Genomic DNA, 22,356 nt, shown 5'->3' on the forward strand with positions numbered 1-22,356 from the left:
CAGACTTGACTTGCTCCTCACAACACAAATAATGATTCCAATTTACTCCTTATATTATCCAAGCGTTTGTATTTTTATTATTACTTTTTTACGGCAGCTACCATTTGACATAGTAGTCAATCGCAATAATCTTGTCTGCTTCGGATGTCATTTCGTCACTTGGATGTTTCGTTTTTTTTTTTGTTAAATAATGAAATTCACGTGAAACAATTTAAAATCGACTAATAACGACACGAATTTGGGATAAAGAGGCATCATTAGTGTTATCGCATCTCACACCATAGGAAGAAAAATAATTATTTAAACCCCGAAAAATTTGTCATAGGCACTATGGGTGCCTGGCGGAATTTCATTAGAGCCGCGTCGCGACTGATTTTAATGAAAAGCGATTTTTAATTCAATTAAAGCCCGTAAATTATATCAAACTGTGCGACACATCATTAGTGTACGTTGTGTGCGAAACTAATAAATATGATAAATGAGACACATTCGAATTAAGTGAAAATTAATTTTCTTGATTAAGCAGCTCTTCGTCCTCATACATTATTCAGTATTGATTCGAAAGCCGCTCTTGCTCTTATTTAATTCAACAATCCGTAATGAAAGCGGCATTTACATAGATTTTCATGCGTTCCTAAGTAAATATTTTGGTAACACTTGAAAAAAAAATTTCCTTTTTTTTTCTACTTACCTCAGATGCTGCTGTGGTCAGTCACGTATAACGCATCCCGTGGTACCAGGCGTCGAAATTGGTTCTCCGGGTGACATTTGGATCGCTCACAAGCACACGAGACCGCATCCCACCGACGCTTATGGCACAATTGAGTTTCAGGGGGGCGCTCATCCCACCAAAGCACAGGTATGTAAGCAAGTGTAAGCGGCTTACCTACAACGAAAGGTGCCTGCCTGCCTGTTTTGTAATTTACGACCGATAATAAATAAAACTCGTCGATTAAATTATATGAAATATTTATCAAATCATCACCCGGGTTTTGTACTAAATACCCGTCTACTCATTGTGATTAATTAAATTTTAAATTCCTTTGTTTTTTTTCTCCGGCGCGCAGTACGTTCGTCTGGCATACGATACGAGACCGGAGCTGTTAGTGCAACTTTTCACGCGGGAATGGAATTTGGAGTTGCCGAAACTTCTGATCACCGTGCAAGGTGGCAAAGCGAACTTTGAATTACAAACGAAACTAAAGAAGGTAAGGAAACGTAAAAAGTTAATTTAAAAACAAAAAAGTAATTAAAAGTCATTCGATAAAGTAATGGACGGTAATTGACGATTTCCCCTCAATCTCAATACGCTTCCGAGTCTCTCGAAACATTCGCATTATGGATGTCGGATGGTGTTGACAGTTTCCATTTTATATTATGATTGACATTGTTCGAGTTTAGTTTATTGCCAGTGGAAACAATGCGACGATGGGAGAAAGCATTTGTTTGTCCATTAATTGTGTTGGAAATTATAAACTTTGGACATTCATTTTGCATATTCGAGAGTGATGTTGTTGATTGAAATGACTTTCAGGATTATTTTGACAAATACTTTAAGTAGGAATTGGGTCGTTAATGGAAAAAGGTGAATTAATTAAGAAGTTTTTGAGGCAAGCTTTTATATGAGGTTTTGGCATGAGCGCGTTCAAAGAGAAATATTCGAAAATTTATTCAAAAAAAATTCTTAAAAATTCCTTTAATTCAGAAAAAACTTTAAAGTTCCTTGAATTGACCCAAAAATGCTTGTAAAAGTTCCTTAAATTGACAAGAAATTTTCAGAAGCTTTTTTTTTGTCAATTCGAGGAGGTTTTTGAAGCTTTTTTGTCAATTTGAGGAACTTTAAAAAAGTTTTTTTTCAATTAAAGGAAATTTTAAGAATTTTATTTGAATAAATTTACGGATATTTTGAACGCGCACATACCAAAACTTTCAGAAACTCTTTTAAATCGACAAAAAAATTTCAAGCAAGTTTTGACAAAAAATAATAAAAAAACTCAATAAAAATTCAAAAAAGTTTAAAAACTCACACCAGACAGACAGATGCAAAACAAAAACTTTCCAACGCGTTTCCCTCACACGCAACTCTCTTCCGGCTACATCATTAAAATCGAAAAGGGAAGCAAAAAAGGTCCTTTAAGTGCGAAATTTAAGCGAAAAATAATTGAATTGAATTGGGACGAAGGTCTTTGACATGCATGATGCCATTTTGATAATAAATATATCGGCAAAAATTTCCCTCTTTTTGTCATAAATTGTCAACCTTCTTTCAAATTAACGAAGAAAGGATGTAAAACTCTCACATTTCTTCTGCTTGTTTGGAAAACAAAGTGAGTTAAACAGAAAAAAAAAATTGCACAGAAAAAAGTTTAAAAGTTATCGAGACTACGATCCATCCTTCTCTTCGGCACATGTAAACAGATTAGATTACAACAAATAACAAACATTTCGCATTGCCTTGTCCAAATACGAATCGTACTACTACAAAATAAATGCCAATGTATTTCAGGTACTTAGAAAAGGATTGATAAAGGCAGCAAAAACGACTGGAGCGTGGATATTTACTGGAGGAACAAATACTGGTGAGTTACTCTTCTTGTTGTCGTGCCGTTAGTTAGTCAAGTTCTCGCAAAACAAAACAACAACGACGACGAAAAAAAATGGGAACAAACAATCCTTCCATTTTTCCCCGAGGAAATTCAATCAAAACCACTAGAAAATCCTTTTACAAGTAAATTTATTGCCCGGGTAGAGGCTTTCTTTAATTTGTCATTTGTTCGCCGTAAGTTTATCTTTAAACTCCTATAGGAAAGTCTGAGACAAAGTTCTAACGGAAAACTTTAAATATCACTTTTTCAATGTTAAGCCCACGGGATTTGTGTAAAAACTACTTTTATGCCCAATTTCATATTCATCGGAGATTAATGGTCTGTAAGAAGAAAGTTTTTCGAGTACATTTATCCAAACATATTGAAAAATTTCTATTCATATCAATATTTGCTCTCTCGTAACTTTTCAACGTGCCACTTAAACTTTTCACTGCGTTTTTAAAGAAAAATGTGGTATGATTGGGTTTAAATGTCACGTGTCAGGTCACGTGGTTAAAAGTTTAGTAAACTTCGTGTTAATAAAAATATTAGTAAGCCACATGGGCAAAAATAATTCAATAAATAACGTGACATAAGAAATTAATTTAACCACGTGGTTTCTAAAAAAATTAAATGAATGACGTGAGTTAAAAAAAAACTTTCAGGTCACGTGGTTTGAAATTTTTTTAGGTAATGTGGATTAAAAATTTCGTAGGTTAAAAAAGATTTCAAGTCACGTGGTTTGAAAATTTCTTAAATCACGTGGGTTAAAATTTTTTAAGGTCACGTGGTTTGAAATTTTTTAAAGTCACTTGGCTTGAAAAATTTCTCAAGCAACGTGATTCAAAAATGTTTTTCAAGTCACGTGGTTTGAAAATTTCTTAAACTACGTGGGTTAATTTTTTTTAAGGTCACGTGGTTTGAAATTTTTTTAAGTCACGTGGTTTGAAAAATTTTTCAGGCAATTTGGTTCTTAAATGTTTTTCAAATCACGTGGTTTGAAATTTTTTCAAAAAAATTATTCAAAAAATTTGTGAAACCACGTGGTTAAAATAATTTGACGAAATACGAAATGCGGTAAAATTTTCGGTCGTTCTTCAAACGAAAACTTTTTACATATTTTTTTTTCATTTTATTTGAAATAATGGAAGAAAACAATAAAATAAAAAGAAAAGAAAAATAAGAAGTGGCGGATTTGACGTTATTTGTTCTGTCTTTTATAATGCCGAATGACACTCATCACTGTCTTTTCCTCGTCACGTCTCATTCTAGGTGTCACAAAACAAGTGGGCGACGCATTATCCATGGAGGGACAACAACGATCGGGACGTGTCGTAAGCATCGGCATCGCACCATGGGGCATCGTTGAGCGTAATCACGAGCTACTGGGACACAATCGTGACGTCCCCTGTCACAGCATCAGTTCCCCGCGCTCCAAATTAGCCGTACTCAACAATCGGCATGCCTACTTCTTGCTCGTCGATAACGGGACACAGGGAAAATACGGTGCCGAAATTATCCTGCGACGGAAACTCGAGAAATACATATCAAATCAGAAATTACAACCATGTAAGTATATAAAAAATCGCGTCGCGTCGTCAAATAAATAAAAAACAGCCCAAAGCTTTCAACAACAATCAAAATGTTATCATAAATTTTGCAAGTATGTGTCGCCCTTTCTATTCTTAGACACGTACAAAAATCTGTCATTTCTCAGTCTTCGATGATGATGAAAAAAAAAGAAAGCACAAAAAACCTAATTTTCACGCTTCATTGCGGCCAAGATGGTTTTCTATTAATGGGAAAATGTGATTTTCATCGAGAGCACCTGAATGGAAAAAATTTTTGCTTTGGGTTTTCCAATAAATTTAATGTCATCAAAACGACGAGAAACGACACAAACTTGAAAAAAATAGTTTTCGATTTAATTTTTTTTTTCTTTTATTTTATTTTATTTGGGAAAATGTGGAATATAATAAAAAATAATGAGAGTTGATTGACATCATTTGTCGATCTCTTAGTCTGGATTTTTTTAGCAAAGGTTCTTATTGGTCCTATTTCAGTTTTTATTTTATTTTTATGAAAAAAGGATTTATATTTAAAATAAATAAATTTTTAATGTCGATTTTAAATTTTTCTTAAATTATATTTTTTCTGGAATTTTTTAAAAATTAAATTTTATAAAAAAAAATGAAAATAGATTAAAAATTATTTTTAATTATTAAAAATTTAAACAAGTTTGAAGAAAATTTTTAGTTTTTGAAAAACTGACGAAATTTTACTTTTAGTTTTAAAAACTGAAAAATATTAGCTTTGGAAGAGCTAAGAAAAAAGGGAAAATCCAAAGCTAATATTTTTCAGTTTTTAAAATTAAAGGTAAAATTTCGTCAGTTTTTCAAAAACTAAAAATTTTCTTCAGACTTGTTTAAATTTTTAAAAATCTAATTAAAAATAATTTTTAATCTACAGGTACTTAATAGTGATAAATTTTCAAAAAACTAAACTCATAAGAAAATTATTTTTTTAAAATATATCAAATCTAAAGCCTGAAATCGGATTTTTTATATCAGAAAAAAGTAAAATTAAGATAAAAAATATTTTTAGGAATTAAAATTTAAAAAAAAATAACATTTCGGAGCTGATATTAAATAAAAATTTTAAAAGCTGGGAAATAAACTTGGGAAGCCAAAGCTAGATTTTAAAATTTCTAAAAAAAATTTCTATTTTTTTTATAAAATTAGTTTTGGCCTAAATGAACAAAAATAGCACAGATTAAAAAATTCTCAAAAAAAAAAATTACAAGAAAATAAATTAATTATTTAAATTAAAACCGATTTCTAAAAACTGAAAAAAATTATCTTTCAAGAGCTAAATTTTGAAAAAATAATTTTAAAACAAAAAAAAATTAATTTTAACTCACCGAAAATTTGAAAACCATTTCCTGATAAAAATAACTTGCAAAAGAAAAATAACTTCCTCATTCACATCTCACGCAAATTCCAAGAAACGTAAAAATATCTCGAAAACGACAAAAAGAATCTCAATTCACATTCGACATATAATTCAACCTGTACATATGTCAAGGTAGTAGCAGTGACTATAATAATAAATATCACCTGACCCACAACAATAACACGCAGCAGATGAACGATAACGCAAGAATTTATCGAGTTATTTTGACGTCATTCTAATTGTCGTCATTCAGCTCAACTCTCACATATCTTCGAAACGTGTTACTTTTTCTCCCTTTTTTTCTTCTTCTTCAGTTCGAAGTCAGTCAAAGGACAGAATGTGGGATAAATAAAGTGGGATATAGATCTATAAAAATAATAATCATAAAAGGAAAAATAATTGACTCACTCTCAGGAATTTTCTTATTTTTTTTTTCATTTTTTTTTCTTGATTATTATCTCTCTTCAATAAATTTATTTATCGGCTGCCTGAAAAAGCAACAAAAAAGTGTTAACTTTTTCAATTTTTATCTCTCTTAGCACGTCCTGATATATGGGGTTTAAAGTTGAAGGGTATGTAGATACCTAGGTGTGTTTTTTAGATGTCGTTAGATGTTGTGAAAACGCGCGTCTCTCTTTCTCTCTCTCTCATTTTTTCCTTTTTTGTAAAAAAAATCGTATTAAAACAAACAATTAGCTGCATGAACACGAAAATTCTATTTTTGGGTAAAATACTGAAGCAACATGTTGAAAAATTATTTTACTCTGAAAAAAAAACGAAACAAATTAACGAGCAAAAAAGCAGCTTTGTCAGCGCAGATGGGAGATGACGATGGGAAAATTGCAGTAATCCGGATATTAGATTTTAAAAATGCATTTTCAATCAAAATCTGTACGTTACATGCAAGAAAATGAACCAGCAGCGATTTTTATGTTCATTTTTTTTACATTTTTTGTCTCATTATAATTTTTCTGTTTTTTTTTTCTCACAAAAAAATTGCAGTTACGCACTCGTGTACGCCCGTCGTGTGTCTCGTGATCGAAGGTGGCATGAATACGATACGAGCTGTCCTGGAATACGTTACGGATACGCCGCCCGTGCCCGTTGTCGTGTGCGATGGATCCGGGAGAGCCGCTGACCTCATTGCTTTTGTGCACAAATACGCTAGTGATACGGGAACGGAACAGACTGTGTTAGAATCCATGCGGGATTATCTTCTGTCGACAATCGAAAAAACGTTTGAAGTTGACACGGAAAAGGCCGAATGTTTGTACCAAGAGCTTTTGCAGTGTTGCAAAAATAAAAATCTTATTACGGTGTTTCGGATACAAGACAGGCCCGAGGGAAAGTTGCAAGAGCTGGATCAGACAATTTTGACGGCGCTTTTCAAGTCGCAACATTTGAGTCCGCCGGAACAACTGAGTTTGGCGCTGACGTGGAATAGAGTTGACATTGCAAGGTCCGAGATTTTTGTTTATGGACAGGAATGGCCTCATGGAGCGCTGGATGAGGCAATGATGCAAGCGTTGGAACATGATAGGATAGATTTTGTGAAGCTGCTGTTGGAGAATGGCGTGAGCATGAAAAAGTTTTTGACAATACCGCGATTGGAGGAGCTCTATAACACGAAGCATGGACCTGGAAATACTTTGGGGTAAGAAATTTTATTAATTTTAGCAATTTAAAATTTTAAAGGGAAATAATTTTAATTGAAAATAATTATTTAAAAAAAATAATTTTTCCACGTTTTTAATTTTTTTAACCGCGAGTTAAAATGAAATTTTAAAAATTTTTAATTTTTTTTATTAACACATTTTTAAATTAATTTAATATTAATTTTCTAATGATTTTTTTAAATTTTATATTTTTTGGTGATATAAAAAAATAAATAAATTTCAAATATTTTTTTTATTTAATTTTATTATTTGAAAAATTTTTTAATTTTATTTTTTTTTAATTTCTGCATCGATTTTTTTTAAATAAGTAAAAATAAAAAAATTTATAAAAACAAATTAATTTTAACCATTTTTAGATGTTTTTAAAACTGGATAATATTTTTAAAAAATAAAAAAAATAGGTAGAGTTGCAAAAAAAATTTCAATTATTAATTTTGGTAATAAAAATGGCTAAAATTAAAATTATTTTAAATTTAATTCTAAAAATTATTTTTTTTGCTCTGTTAATACATTTCAATGTTATACTTAAATAAAATTTAAGTAAATTTTATATTAATAAATTTATTTTTTTAATAATTTGTCATTTTTTAATTTAATTGTATCAAAAATTTTTAATTATAAACTAAATATTTAAAATCGATGAATTTTGAAAAATTATGAAAAAAAAAGAAATTAAATTTTAACCAAAACAATTTTACGAATAATTTGGATATTAAAATTTAATTAATTTGATTTAATTTAATTTAATTTAATTAATTTAATTAATTGAATTTTTATTAATTAATAAATTAATTAAATTAATTAATTAATTTAAAAATTTAATAAAAACCTCATCGAACTCCACAAAAAATAAAAAATTTTGAAAATTTAATCACTCCCTACTAATTTTTGGTTTCAAAAATGGAATATCAGACAATATTATTGAATTTCATTCGAAGCAGCCCAAAAATTTTTTCCTAAAAACCGGAAAATAAAACCATTATCATTTATTTATTCATTATTCCCGCCACGGATTTTGAGCTTGTTCTTGCCTTTTTAGATGAAAAATGTCAGATTTAATTTTTTTCTCTCTCACGTAGATACATTTTGCGAGATGTCCGCCCGCATATTCCAAAAGGCTATTGCTACACGTTGCACGACGTTGGTTTAGTGATAAATAAGTTGATGGGAGGCGCATATCGTTCCTACTACACTCGCCGAAAATTCCGACCAATTTATGCCAAAGTGATGAATAGCTACGTGAATACGCATCGCAAGCCATCCACTTTTCAACGTACGAGCGGCGTGAATTCCATGAGTTTAATCACGGGCTTGCTTCCCTTCACATCGGATATGGCACTTTTTGAATTTCCGTTCAATGAGTTGCTGGTAAGTGTGTGTGTTGTCTGCCATTTTCTTCTAATCCGCTTGTGAAAAATGCTTTTTTTCTCTCCCGAAGATATGGGCTGTGTTAACTAAACGACAACAAATGGCGTTGCTAATGTGGACTCATGGCGAAGAAGCATTAGCGAAATCTCTTGTGGCGTGTAAGTTGCATCGTATTACCTTGAAAAAGTAATAAGAAAATTTTTTTTACAATTTTTTTCTTCGCTTTTGTAGGTAAATTGTACAAAGCAATGGCCCATGAAGCGGCCGACGATGACTTAGATACCGAAATCTACGAAGAACTGCGATGTTATGCGAAGGAATTCGAACAAAAAGGCCTAAAACTCTTGGATTTCTGTTATCGACAGGATGCGGAACGAGCCCAACGACTTCTAACATGCGAACTTCATTCATGGTCTAGTCAAAGTTGTTTGTCACTCGCTGTCGCAGCGAATCACCGATCGATTCTCGCTCATCCATGCAGTCAGGTAAGCCTCTAGAAGCCCTAAAACTCCAAAAATCCGGTCCATTTCCAAATTTTCCCAGATAATTCTTGCCGACTTGTGGATGGGAGCTCTTCGTACTCGTAAAAATACTAACCTGAAAGTCATTTGTGGACTCCTCTTACCACCGATCATCGCAAAATTGGACTTTAAATCGAAAGAGGAACTTCAACTGATGCCACAAACGGAAGAGGAACACCTGGAGAATCAAAATATGGACTACGAGGAACAGGAAAAGTTAGATCCAGATGCGGAGGTATGTGATAAAATGAGATATCTTTGACACACTAACCTAATTTTTTGTGTAAATATTTTAAATTTTGTCATTTTTCCCTTTAAAACAAACAATCAATGTAGTCAGCATTGCCGACTTTTGCAAGAACTTCTTTGAAAAAGTTAACAAAACCAAAAACGTCTCCTGTGAAGGTACCAGTAATTGTCAAATGAATGTCTAAATGTCTTGTTATTTTTTATCATTACATTTCTTTCTTCTTCGTACATTTTTTTTATATACATAAAAATAAAAATGCACCCAATTTTTTATTATTTCGTATATATCGCTCTTGCTCTCTTAGTCTTTATTCTCTGTTTTATTTCTGCAAACAAAATTAAATCGCAAGAAAAATTGGAAACCGTTTTATCATTTTTCAACTTTTTAAGCAGACTTAGCTTGATGTCATTCATCTTAATTTTCCGAACGTAAAAAAAAATACAAAATAAAATGTTCAATGCTTCATTATTCTAATAATAACCAGGCGTCACCACATATTTTTTTAATGTACCTAAGCTTCTCGCTTATGAGTAAAAATTAATGTCTGTAACGAGACTCCATATATCCACGCGGCAGCATCCCACAATTAACCCCTCTTTAATGAAAAAAAATATTTCTCTTCTTCCACAGTAAAAAAAAATATATTTTAATGATTATTATTGCTAGCAATTAGTTTCATGTTTATTGTCTTATTTAGGCTCTTCTACCTGAAAACTATTCTATGAAGGAAACTAAAGTACAAGAAAATGGAAAAGTAAGTTGAAAACACGTTATAAAATTTATCACTTTTCCACTGGCTTTTCTATACAAAAAAAAATAAACAACAACAACAAAAATCTCTCTTTTTCCACTCAATCACTCAAGTTCTTTCTGTCTTTCCTTCTTATCTCTTAACAAACACTCTTTCTCTGTTCTTATAACACATGCTTCTAGTTGATTTTTTCCTAGTAAAGTCTTTTGAAAATTTTCAGTGTCACTCACTCGCTTTGACCTTTAAATAAAATATTATAACATAAAGTAATAATAATGAGCTTAGCTTAGTCCCGTATTTTTCCGTAATTTTTTTTTCTGTATATGTGTGTGGCTTTTAGATGTTTGTTCACCCAGAAAAATGTAGACGCTGAATAATGCAGCACTGAAAATTAAATTTATTTTTGCTTACCACTCAATCACAATTTGGGCGAATTTAGGCAAATATCCGCAAATATCAGGCAAATACTTGACGATGATACTACCTCGTATTTTTTTTATATTTACCGGCACGGTTTGCAGGAATGTAAATTTGCTAAAAAAATTATTTACGAATTTAGGAAAGTATAGTATATGACAGGTGCAAATACTAAAAAGTGTTTATATGTTATATTAATGTAATTTGAAAATAGACACGTTTTTATTAAACTCCACATCTTTTTTTTCTATCAACTATCAATTCAGTTTCTTAATAAAAAACGAGATCAAGTGCGTTCGAATAAAATACATTTGAACATTTGGTTCTATAAATTATGTTCGCGAATTACTTTTTCTCAAAATTTTTAACATTCTTTGACTTTGTTATTGCGTCTGATCCTTATGTTTAACAATGAAAATTCGAGCATTCAACTCGCATTCGAGCATTGATGAACGGATGCATAATTTATGTATGAGTTTTCTGCAGCTTATCACTCGTTGAAGACATTTTGGGCAAAATTTTGTTATATCATCAGATTCTTCAACTATGTCGTATGCCATGATTTTTCTAAAATCAACTTCTTAATTGGTTGAACCAAAAAAGGCTCGGTAGTGTCTTTTAACCATTTAACAAAGCTTAATGTGTCGAACAACATATGAGGACCGCATTGGTTGGTTTCTTGCATCTGAACTTTTGGAAAAACGACGGTAAAAACAAATATGTTAGTTACTACGTTAGTTAGCTTTAGTGTAGTTTCCATTTGGCTCAGTTGTCATAATGCACTTCATTGATTCAATAAGGTAAAATTAGTATGTCCGTTTTTGGTCACAAAATCGCGATAATTGCCGTTCATTTAAAAATTCAAAATGTTTTTATTCCACGTTCTTCAATTAGGTAGTCAGAGAAATTGTTCAGGCTGGTTTAGTTTAGTTTTTAACGTTCTTAAAATTCACAGTAAAGTTGTCTGAAGTCTGTTTCAATCGTTTTTATTTTTTGAGAGGTAAAGATTAATGTGTTATATAATGCTGGTCTATGATCAATTTTGAGTTTTTATTTTCTTTTGGAAGATAAAGTTGTAGTAACATTTGTGGAGTAAATGCATAAGTTAGTTTCCCCTATTATTTATGTTTCTTTTATCATACATTTTAAAATCTTGTCACCTTGAAAGCTGAAAGAGATCGTTATAACCGTAGAAATAGAGAATAGGTATTTTGAAAGAAATGTTTATTGATCTTATACTTACCGTAATAAATAAAGTCTCAATCGACTTCAGTACTTTTTAATATTGAATATTTCAATTCTTAAATAACGGGTTTCTTTTAAAAATGTTGAACTTTTTCAAAGAAAAAAAGCTTACCTTTAGCTCAAAAGCTAAAATAAAGTTTTTTTTTTTTAATTTACCTCTCCAGAGAACCGTGCCTTATGTGACGTTATATATTCCAACCCGTGTAATATCTAATCTCTTTTATTGACTTATGCCTTCTTCTTCTCTTTTTTCGTCTCCGTTTTTATTTTTTTACTGAATGAATTTGAATCCCATTGTAGGTGTATTTTGCACACATTTCATAGTAACCGAACGACAAAGCGAGCTTTAGAAGAGATTTTTTCGTTTACCTGTTGTTTCCCCAATTTTTTTCTCGTTTTTTTGTTTTTTCATTTCTTTAATGTTTTTCTGTCTGCCATCCATCTATCCATCCCTTTGTGAAGATAATACAGTCAAGTCAGCTAGATGAGCACAGATTTAACAGAGCAAAATAGTAATGATAATAAAAAAGTCGTTATTTATTTATTGTTTCATTCCGTGTGAGCTGCACACCGAAAAAAAAAATATAAGAAAAAGATAAATAAACTTTTATCATCTACGAATCACGTAATTTGGGACACAAAAAAAAGAAGAAACAAATAACGAGAAAAACATCCGAATATTAGTTTTATTTTATTTTCGTCGTACTCATCGTCGTCGCGTTTCATTTTATGATAGTTTTTATTGAGTTACAGATTTGGCCCACGATCCGTTATTTAATTAGTGCTTTGAATGGATTTCGTGACGGGCACGTGGAATAGACGTGGTAGACGAGAAAAAAAAGTTAGATATCCAAGTAAATAGGAGGCAGTAGCAAAAATCACACCAAGCTTTTATTTTACTTACTTTTATTTATTGACATCTTTCTCTTCGGGCGCTTCTCACTTTGCATTAATATTCAACAAGCATCGACTTCTCCGCATAAAAAATATGACAAAAGCAACAATCAGTGCATGTCCTTAATTTCGAGATATGGAAATAACAATGAAAAGCACTTTTCTTCTGCGAATTGGGACCGAAGCAGAAGAAGAAAAAAAGTTTTTAATCCTTTTGGATTGTTGCCGATTGTTGTGTATGTCGACTTATAAAGGGAAAGTCATTCGCAAAAACACCTTTGCTTTGCCTTTTTAACACACACACATCATTCATAACTAACCGCAAAAAGGGTTCATGCACATGGGGTCCGCAAGCATGTGAGGTTGATTTGTGGACAAAAAAGGGAAATAACATGTCGATTATTCGGATAGACAGGGAGGTTTCAAGGAAAAAATGATCATTAATTGGTTTAAATTTAATTTTTAAAATAAAATTTTAATTAAATCGAAAAGTGGGACCTCTTTATGGATTTCATTTAAAATATTGACAAGTTTAAAAACTTTCAAAATAATAATTGATAAATTTTTGAATTGGTTGAAAAATTTTAGAAAATAAAAATTGATTAATTAATTAATTAAATCAATTAATTAAATTACTTCATTAATTATTTATTTTATTTTTTTTTAATTTTTTAAAATTTTTGGAAAAAAATTCGAAATTTTTTAAAATTGTATGATTAAATAATTAAAAAATAAATGATAAAATTATTTTTATTTTAAAAGATTTTTTTATTTTTCTCAAATAAAATATTATCAGTTTTAATCAAAATTCTCAAATTTTACGATAATTTATAAAAAAAGCAAAACTAAGATATGATACAATTTATTAAAAAAAATTATACAAATTAAAAAAAAATTAAATTTTTAACGACGAAAATTAGAATTTTTTTAAATTGTGAAAATTAAATTTTTAATAATAATAATTTTTAATTATTTAATTTGTTAAATTTATTTATTTATTTTTATTAATTTATTAAATTTATTTATTTATTTAAATTAATTTATTAAATTTATTTATTTAATTTTAAATTTATTTTAATTTAAAAATTTAGTTAAATTGAATAAATTAATTAAAATTCAAAAAATTAAACTAAAAATTTCTAAATTAAAAAATTTAATTAAAAATCAAAATTTATTTTTTAAAATATTAAAAATAATAGTTCAGTGAAAAACAATAAATTTTTTTATTTAAAATTTAAAAAAAACTGAATTAAATTTTTAATTAAAATAAAAAAATAAAAAAATATTTTTTTTTAAAATTGAAAAAATATTTTTATTTTTTTTAAATAAATTTAAATATGAGTACATAAAATTTATTTTTTATGAAAAAAAATTTTAATTTTGATTTAAATTTATTTTTTTTTAATTTTAATTAATTTTTTCAATTTAAATATTTTTTTAATAAATTTTATTTAAAAATTTAATTTTCACAATTTCAAGAAATTCTTATTGTCGTCGTTAAAAATTTAATTTTTATGCATTCTTTTTTTTTAATTTAAACTTTTTTAATGATTAATTTTAAAAGAAAAAGCAATCTTACCTCTTTTGCATGAAACTCCCTGTCCATGCCCTCAAATCGACAAATTCTCTGCGGATACCGGGGCACTTTGCTTGCATGACTTTTGATTTTATTTGTCTTCTTGTCTATGCGTAGTCTAGCCATACTCACATATTTTATCACTTATTTTCCATCTAAACATCTAAATTGTATAAATTTATCTCTACTTCACTTTTATATCGTTTGTCGTGAGTTTATGCCGTGTTTCATGTAGGCGAAGCACAATAAATTGATGACGATATAATATTTATTTTTTTTTGTGTCATTCTCCCTCTGTACAGGTTTCCTTAACTGATCCCGACGGGAATTACTACAAGGATTTCTTGTTCGAGCGCGAAATGAAGCAACATCGTCCTTTGAAGCTGAAGAAGAAACTCAGCGAATTCTACACAGCTCCAATTACGAAATTCTGGGCAGATTCTGTGAGATTTTAGATAAATTTTTCTTTTTTTTTTTTTTTGACACTAAATATTTTTTTTAGATGGCATATGTCTTCTTTTTAGTCCTTTTCACGTACACGGTGCTCGTAAGAATGGGTCCCACGCCAAGTTGGCAAGAGCTTTATGCAATTTCCTACATTACGACGCTCGGCTGCGAGAAAATACGTGAAATTGCGTCAACAGAGCCGGTGTCATTGTCGTAAGTTGCCGATAAAATCATGACAGAATTTTCGTTATTTAGTTGAAAATTTTTTTTAAAAGGCACAAGTTTTCCGTGTGGGCATGGAATTTGTGGAACCCGTGCGACGGTGCAGCAATTTTATTCTTCTGGATCGGGTTGTCGCTGCGACTGCAATCGAATTCGCAGGATGTTGGACGAGTCATTTACTGCGTTGACAGCATTTACTGGTATTTACGGATATTAAATATTCTCGGCGTGAATAAATATCTCGGTAAGTCTTCCGATAATTATAATTATCTCTCTCTTGTTCCTTTTTTTCGTCGTCGTCGTTTCCATTGATATCGCGGTGCGGCGAAGAGGAACGGGAAATTATATGAATAAATAATTGCTTTTTATTCCAAAGGCGGTTTTCTACAAAGGAATTTATTTAAAAGCAGAAAAAATATTTAATTTATTAATAAAACGTTGATACACACTCGAAATGAAATTAACCAGACGTCCCCCCTTTCAATATTTCAAAAATTTAATTAGGCCTCATTTGGTCTTGTTCTTCCTTCTTATTTTTTTTCTTTCCTTTTTTTGCTTTTTTTAGATAAACAAAAAAAATTAATTAGAATTTTTATCGTGAATTTGCATCTTCATTCACTTTTTTCCTCTTCCGCAGGACCTCTCGTTACAATGATGGGAAAAATGGTGAAAAATATGATTTACTTTGTCGTGTTGTTGCTGGTTGTTTTGATGAGTTTCGGCGTGGCACGTCAATCAATTCTCTTCCCAAACTCCGAGCCAGACTGGCGCCTTATCCGAGATGTAAGACGAGATAAATTCGCTTTCGGGCCTAATTATATTTTTTAACGATCAAATTTCTTTTTTCTTTTTACTCACAGGTTTACTATCAGCCGTATTTCATGTTGTACGGAGAGGTGTTTGCAGGTAAATTGAGACACAAAAGCTTGTGGTTGATTTCTTAATAAAAAAAAAAAACGAAAATTTTTTTCAGATGACATTGATCCACCGTGCGGAAATGATCCTCATCAACGTGCTTGTGTGACAGGTAAGTCCGAGTTAATCGATGTCATTTATGTTGATTGGCTTCTCTTCGTCATCGTCGTCGTCGTCGCCGCCGCCACAAGGACGGAGTGTGAAGTAGTACAGGAGTTCGATAAATGTTAAAAGGGATGCGCCCACGAATAAGCCGCCACTTCCGCCAACGCTTACTGAAAAAGGAAAAGTACTTAAAATGGGGTGAAATTTGGAAAAATGTCAATTATTTACCGACTAAGTCGAGTTTTCCTCTTACGACGTTGCGTTTGTAACGTTCAGATGGCAGGGCAGCTAAACTTATTTCGACTGTTGAGAAAGTTTTGTCGTAGTCGTATAACCTAAAAATGGAAAAAAACGTTTTTTGATGAAAAATATTCTATTTTTGAGGATTTAAAAAATCTTAGAACAATATTTCAATTTTTTGTAGAAATTTTTCATAAAATCTTCAATTTTTTAAATCCAAAAAAAATATTTTTTCAATGAAAAATAAATTAGAAATCAAATCTCGAACAATTTCCGAATAAAAAATTTCTACCTTCGAAATTTTTTTTTCAATTTCCGAAAATAAAAATAATTATTCGAATAAAAAATTTCAATCTTCGAATAAAAAATTTCAATTTTCGAATAAAAAATTTCAATCTTCGAATAAAAAATTTCAATCTTCGAAACAAAAATTCAATTTTCGAATAAAAAATTTCTACCTTCGAAAAAATTTTTCAATTTTCGAAAATAAAAATCATTATTTGAATAAAAAAATTTCAATTTTCGAATAAAAAATTTCAATCTTCGAATAAAAAAGTTCAACCTTCGAATAAAAAATTTCAATTTTCGAATAAAAAATTTCTACCTTCGAAAAAAATTTTTCAATTTTCGAAAATAAAAATAATTATTCGAATAAAAAATTTCAATTTCGAAAAAAAAAAATAAATCTTCGAAAAAATATTTTCAATCTTCGAAAAAAAAATTAAATTTTCGAATTAAACAAATAAAAATTTTCGAAGGAAAAATTTAATTTTCAAATGAAAATCAGCTTTCGAAAATAGAAAATTCTCTGAGGAAGAAGAATCAATTTACAACCAAAATGTCACCAAAAATTATCTTACATTTCTCGATTATCATGCACGACCGAGATATCAACTTCCGTGCACGACGGCAAACAATCACACACGACACCTTTCCTCCCATAGGACCATTTTGCGATGACAACACTCAACTCCTCGTAATGCTCGTTGAGACAAACCAAGCCATTCATGTCACAATGTTTCGACGTCGGTGTGCCCGGCATCAGATGTGACGTGCAGTTACAGATCCGAAGTTGTTCTCGTTTCCGACATTGCACCGAACACGCCGAATAACTGTAGTAACGATGCACATCGAGGATATTTTCATCACGGAATCGACAATTTCGTTGACTAATTGAGACATCACGCGTGTTCAGGTCATTTTCAATGTTCTTGATGAGAATTTTGCGTTTGTAGTGGAGAAAATGATCGATTTGAAGGACGTCACTTTTGGGAGTTACCAAGTTTGGGACATCCTCAGCGCCAAAGGTGTAGACAAAAGCCTCGGAAAATACGTCGATTTTCAATGTTCCTGGACTAAAAATGATAAAAATTGAAAAAATTTGTTCAAAAATTTATGAAAAAAAGGAATTTACCCTGAATATTTATCGGAAATCATATTCAACATGGGACCACGTCTCGATTGCACCGAATTCAGAGCATAACAAATCCCCAGTTCCGTGTCGATGCGATGAAAATATTTGCAACATTCGAATTTTTTGTTGTTCCAATAGCAATTGTCCAAAGTCTCTTCGCAGGAGGAACGCACCAAATTTGCGTAATACGAAAAGTTGCCCATGAAACAGTTGACATCATTTTCCTCGTCGCCACATTCGTGCACGGCATGGTAGCTTTCGCCGCGAAAGTAGGCCATTTCACTCAGGACTTCTTCCAAGGTGAAATCATGCTCGGCGCCCCATAATTGCTCGGCCACGAGTTGCACGCGATCCATGTTTTTTGCCTCGCACACGACAATTGCTGGAAATTGCGTTTTCCAATCCTTGTAGGAGGTTTCCACGACGAACGAAATGGCGCTTGTGTGGTAGGCGTCTGAAAAAATTATTGAAAAATCAATTTTTAAAATTGATGGATGGGTTTTATTAATGACGTAATTGAAATTTTCGATGCTAAGAGGAAATTTAAATTTTTTAAAAGAAATTCTTTAATTTTAACATGAATTTCGAAAATATTCTCAGAAAAAAAATTAAAAATCATGAAAATAATTTTATTTTTTTGCGAAAGTTAATTAATTTAATTTAAATTTAAATAATTAGTTTAATTTATTATTCTTAATTTTTGATCATTTTATTTGGAAGAATATTTTTTTAATCTTCAAAGTCGAAAAATTAATGATTTAATTTTAAAAAATAAAAATTTTGCTTTCGAATAAAAATAATATTTTATTTTTAAGAAATTTTCACAATTTTTATTTATACAAAAATTCAAAAAAAAAAAAATTAATTATTTTTTTAAAAAATTTTAATTTAATTTTAATTAAGTTTCAATTATTTTTTTTTTCAATTTTTTGATCAAAGTACTTGTTACAATTTTTTTCAAAAATTGCTAGAATAATTTTTTAAAAATATTTTCGTGCTCGAAAAAATGATCAATTAATTGAAATTTCGAATTTTCGAAGAATGAAAATTTCGCTCTCGAGAAAAAAAATATTTATTATAATATTAAAATATGTTCATAAAAAAGTCTTAAATGGTCCAAAATTTTCCCTTTTCGAAAAAAAATTAAATAAATTGAAAAAAATTAAGTTTTCGAAAAAAATTAATTTTAAAGAAAATAAAATATTTTCGAAGTAAAAATTCAAATTTTGAAGAAATTTTCGAAAAAACAAAATTTTTTTAAAGAAAATAAAATATTTTCGAAGTAAAAATTCAAATTTTGAAGAAAAAAATAATAAAAAATCAATTTTCGTAAAAATTTTTAATTTTAAATAAAAAAATCATGAAAAATTTGATTTTATGAAAAAAAAAAATACATGAAAACTATTAAACTTGCTACAATTTTTTTTTCAAAATTAGCTAAAATAATTTTTTCTTGAATATTTAAGGTCAAAAAATTGATAAATTAATTTTAGGAAATAAAAATTTCACTTCAGAGTATTAAAAAATATTTTCCAAACCCATAAAAAAATGTTAAATGATCCAAAATTTTTACTTTTCACGCCAAAAGACTAAATTTTATTAATTTTTGACTCACCAAACGACGATTCAATCAACAAGGCAGCTCCATACCACGACCCAAGAATGCAACATCCCCAAAAAATCCTCTCCAAAACGTGATATTGCTCATCGACGATAAATTTCGCGCCATGAAACGTCGCGTTCAGCAAATAACGCTTCAAAATATTTTTCGCTCCCATTTTTTCCCCGAGCTTTAACTTTCCTTTAGCTGTTCCGATGACAAATGGAGCGTGCCAGACCTCGAAACGCTTTTATAACTCCAATCAGTACGAGATTAAAGCGCGTGATAAATTATTAGGCAAGACACAGCTGCCATTTCACATCATTTACCCAACGGACAATAGGAGGATATCAATCATAATTACAAATGTTGCGACGAATTTTTTTGGTCTTTCATTGTCAAAGTTCTCGTATTTCGCTCGTTAATGACCGAAAATCCTTGTAAAATTCTCATTAAAAATTAATTTTTCTGTTTTTTTCGCAGGTCACTGGGTAACGCCGATTGCCATGTCGATGTATCTGTTAATTGCCAATATTTTATTAATCAACTTGCTGATTGCCGTTTTCAATAATATCTTCAACGAGGTCAATTCGGTGTCGCATCAAGTGTGGATGTTCCAGCGATTTACTGTCGTTATGGAATATCAGCAAAAACCGGTCTTGCCGCCACCGTTTATCGCCTTTTGTCATCTTTATTCGCTCGTCAAGTACGCGATCCGGAAGGCAAAGGGCTTGCAACAAGTTCGCGACAACGGATTAAAGTTATTTTTGGAAAAGGAGGACATGGAACGACTTTATGACTTTGAAGAGGAATGCGTTGAGGGCTTTTTCCACGAATTAAATTTGGAAATTTCGCAATCGACGCAGGAACGGATTCGAAATACGGATGAACGAGTGGAAAATATGGCGCAAAAAATCGAAGACATCAACCAAAAGGAGAATTTGCAGACGCAAACGGTGCAAAATATCGAATTTCGCTTGAGAAAAGTCGAAGAAGCGGCAGATATGATCCGGAATCACATGGGGGTCATTCATCGTTTCATGTCGGCGCACACAAATGACCTTCTGACAGTCGGTGGTTCGGTCGGGAACTTGGATCCACGCATAAGAACAATTTCCGAAACCTCCGATTTTCCGCCACGGAAGAAATTTGGGCGAAGTTTGACGGAATGTCATCCCGATTCGTACATTTTCGAAGACGGCTTGCAATTTGACATGCAATTAACGGTTCCGGAAGAGTCAGAGCATCAACAATCGAGCATCGATGTCCTCGATAATCCCTTAGTTTATCCCTCGACGACGTCCTTGCAGAATTTGACGGCAAATAATGAGCCCAACAAAGAACGAGATCGCAAATATTCGATTCAATCGGAAGATTCGGACTTTTTTATGCCGTCACAAAAAACAGCAATTCCCGGAAAACCTTCAGTATTAACGGTAACGCGACAAGATACCGCCACAAGTTCCGAAAGTAAAGACACGCTGACGCCACTGGATCCCGCGGAGGACAATAATCAAAAGACATTGACGGGAACGACGCCCGTTGAGGATGATGTGGCGGCGGAAATTCATCACTATGACGGGATTCGACAGAGAGCGGCAACGGGAGTAAGGAGGAGAAATAATTCGCTGAGTCAGGCGGCGATGCGGAGAAATTCGGAAAGTGCTTCCAATTATGACCTGAATAAGAGTCAGACGAGTCTTCATTTGCCGATTGGGATGTCACGGAGGCAGATTAGTCTGACGCAGAGTGAGCCGGATAGCGGGAATGAAGGAGGTGAGGAAAAAATTATAATTAAAAAGTTCTTTGATTTTTTTTAAGTTTTGAGAAATTTTTAAGATTTTTTCCTGAATCGAGTACTTTTGACCCTAAATTCTTTTGAAAAATATGAAAGTTTTAATAAAATCAGTTAAAAATTTAAGATTTTTTTTCATTTTCAAAAGAAAATTGAACAATTTAGAAAAAAATAACTATTTAATTGATTTCAAAAAAAAAAAAATATTCCTTTTAAAAAAAAAATTCTCAAGTTTTGTCAAAATTATTTTTTTATTTATTTTAAAATTTTTTTTATTGAAATTTGAATAATTTTTTGATAAGCTATGCTAAATTTCATCATTTCTTTAGAAAATTTTTCTTTAAATACATTTTATTTAAACTTTTTTCTTGAATTTTTTCAACTTTTTTCAATAAATGTTTTTTTACAGCTCCAACGACAAGACCGAGAGTTTCTAGCAAAGGCAAACACATGTTACTTGCATTCCATACCGAGTACACTTCTATCACGGATGAGCTTGAAAGTGTTTGTCATATGATTGTTTCGCCGACACAGTCTCTCAGAGGTGAGTTTTTAATCTTTTTAAGCTTTTTTAAATGAAACCCAATAAATTTTTTCAAATTTTTTTTGAAAAAGAAAGCAAAAAAGTAGTTTGAAAGTAGCAATTTTGGTAAAAAAAAATATTTTTTTCTATACTTTTTTGACTAACAAAATTTAAAAGAAAATATATTTAAAAAAATTTAAAATAGGAAAAGACTCAAAAAATGAAGCAAGATAAGAAAAATTTTAGGCGCGTTAATAACAATAATATTCAAATTTTAAGCAAAAAAATGAAGAAAAGCTTGAATAGAATCTAAATTGAAACTGATGCGAAATTGTTTGTAACATCGGTTTAAATACGGATTAGGAGGTATCGAGAATTCTTAGAATAAATCAAGGAAGCCGAGAAATTATTTATCAATAAAATGTTGTATTTAATTTATTCAATGCGTTATCAATATGTTATTTAACATGCACTTTGTGAATGATTTTTATGATCCGCTTTTGCTTTTCAATGCATGCTAAGTTTAGAAAACTGTTTAAAAAAAGTAAAAGAAAAGAGTTTGATGATGCTTTTTATTAAATTTCATAGATTTTGTAATTTTTTTCAGTAAAATGGAAATTAAATATTTTTTTCTTTTTAATTTTTTTTTTTTTTTTTTTTTGAACAAAAATATTTTTTAAGTTTTTTTAAAATTTAAATTATTATTTCTAATTTTTTTTTTTAATTTTTTTGAACCTTTGATGATTCTCATTTTTTCAACTAATTTTTTATTAAATTAATAAATGTTAAAAATTTAATTTTTTTAATTAAAATTTAATTTCAACATTTTTTAAATTTTTAATTAACTTTTATTTTTAAAA

The 22,356-nt window shown here is 30.4% G+C and overlaps 3 protein-coding genes across 8 annotated transcripts in view; 1 reads left to right on the plus strand and 2 right to left on the minus strand.

The window, feature by feature from the left end:
- LOC134832646 (LIM and SH3 domain protein Lasp) overlaps window positions 1-22,356 on the minus strand; it is a 214,399-nt gene that overhangs the window by 89,419 nt on the left and 102,624 nt on the right. The window lies entirely within an intron of this gene.
- The window catches only part of LOC134832815 (transient receptor potential cation channel trpm), a 43,098-nt gene that overhangs the window by 15,441 nt on the left and 5,301 nt on the right, over window positions 1-22,356 (plus strand). For 2 of the 6 annotated variants that reach the window (XM_063846986.1, XM_063846985.1), the window contains 19 exons: window positions 697-859; window positions 1,068-1,208; window positions 2,507-2,579; window positions 3,858-4,154; window positions 6,540-7,191; window positions 8,293-8,581; window positions 8,652-8,739; window positions 8,813-9,066; window positions 9,125-9,337; window positions 9,439-9,507; window positions 10,050-10,106; window positions 14,538-14,678; window positions 14,738-14,895; window positions 14,958-15,148; window positions 15,542-15,687; window positions 15,765-15,810; window positions 15,878-15,931; window positions 19,662-20,954; window positions 21,383-21,517. In XM_063846986.1, coding sequence (XP_063703056.1) covers window positions 697-859; window positions 1,068-1,208; window positions 2,507-2,579; window positions 3,858-4,154; window positions 6,540-7,191; window positions 8,293-8,581; window positions 8,652-8,739; window positions 8,813-9,066; window positions 9,125-9,337; window positions 9,439-9,507; window positions 10,050-10,106; window positions 14,538-14,678; window positions 14,738-14,895; window positions 14,958-15,148; window positions 15,542-15,687; window positions 15,765-15,810; window positions 15,878-15,931; window positions 19,662-20,954; window positions 21,383-21,517 — 4,460 coding nt within the window. The remainder of the gene's footprint in view (window positions 1-696; window positions 860-1,067; window positions 1,209-2,506; window positions 2,580-3,857; window positions 4,155-6,539; window positions 7,192-8,292; window positions 8,582-8,651; window positions 8,740-8,812; window positions 9,067-9,124; window positions 9,338-9,438; window positions 9,508-10,049; window positions 10,107-14,537; window positions 14,679-14,737; window positions 14,896-14,957; window positions 15,149-15,541; window positions 15,688-15,764; window positions 15,811-15,877; window positions 15,932-19,661; window positions 20,955-21,382; window positions 21,518-22,356) is intronic. The other 4 variants (XM_063846987.1, XM_063846988.1, XM_063846989.1 and 1 more) reach the window with 4 other exon arrangements.
- Window positions 15,911-19,356, minus strand: LOC134832817 (pickpocket protein 28). The gene is made up of 5 exons (XM_063846992.1): window positions 19,194-19,356; window positions 17,579-18,032; window positions 17,025-17,519; window positions 16,153-16,259; window positions 15,911-16,094 (listed from the first exon to the last, which is right to left on the minus strand). The coding sequence occupies exons 1-5, from the start codon at window positions 19,354-19,356 to the stop codon at window positions 15,943-15,945; spliced, it is 1,371 nt and encodes a 456-aa protein (XP_063703062.1). The 3' UTR covers window positions 15,911-15,942.

This window comes from Culicoides brevitarsis, chromosome 2, assembly GCF_036172545.1.
Source record: "Culicoides brevitarsis isolate CSIRO-B50_1 chromosome 2, AGI_CSIRO_Cbre_v1, whole genome shotgun sequence".
NCBI classification, from domain to species: domain Eukaryota; kingdom Metazoa; phylum Arthropoda; class Insecta; order Diptera; family Ceratopogonidae; genus Culicoides; species Culicoides brevitarsis.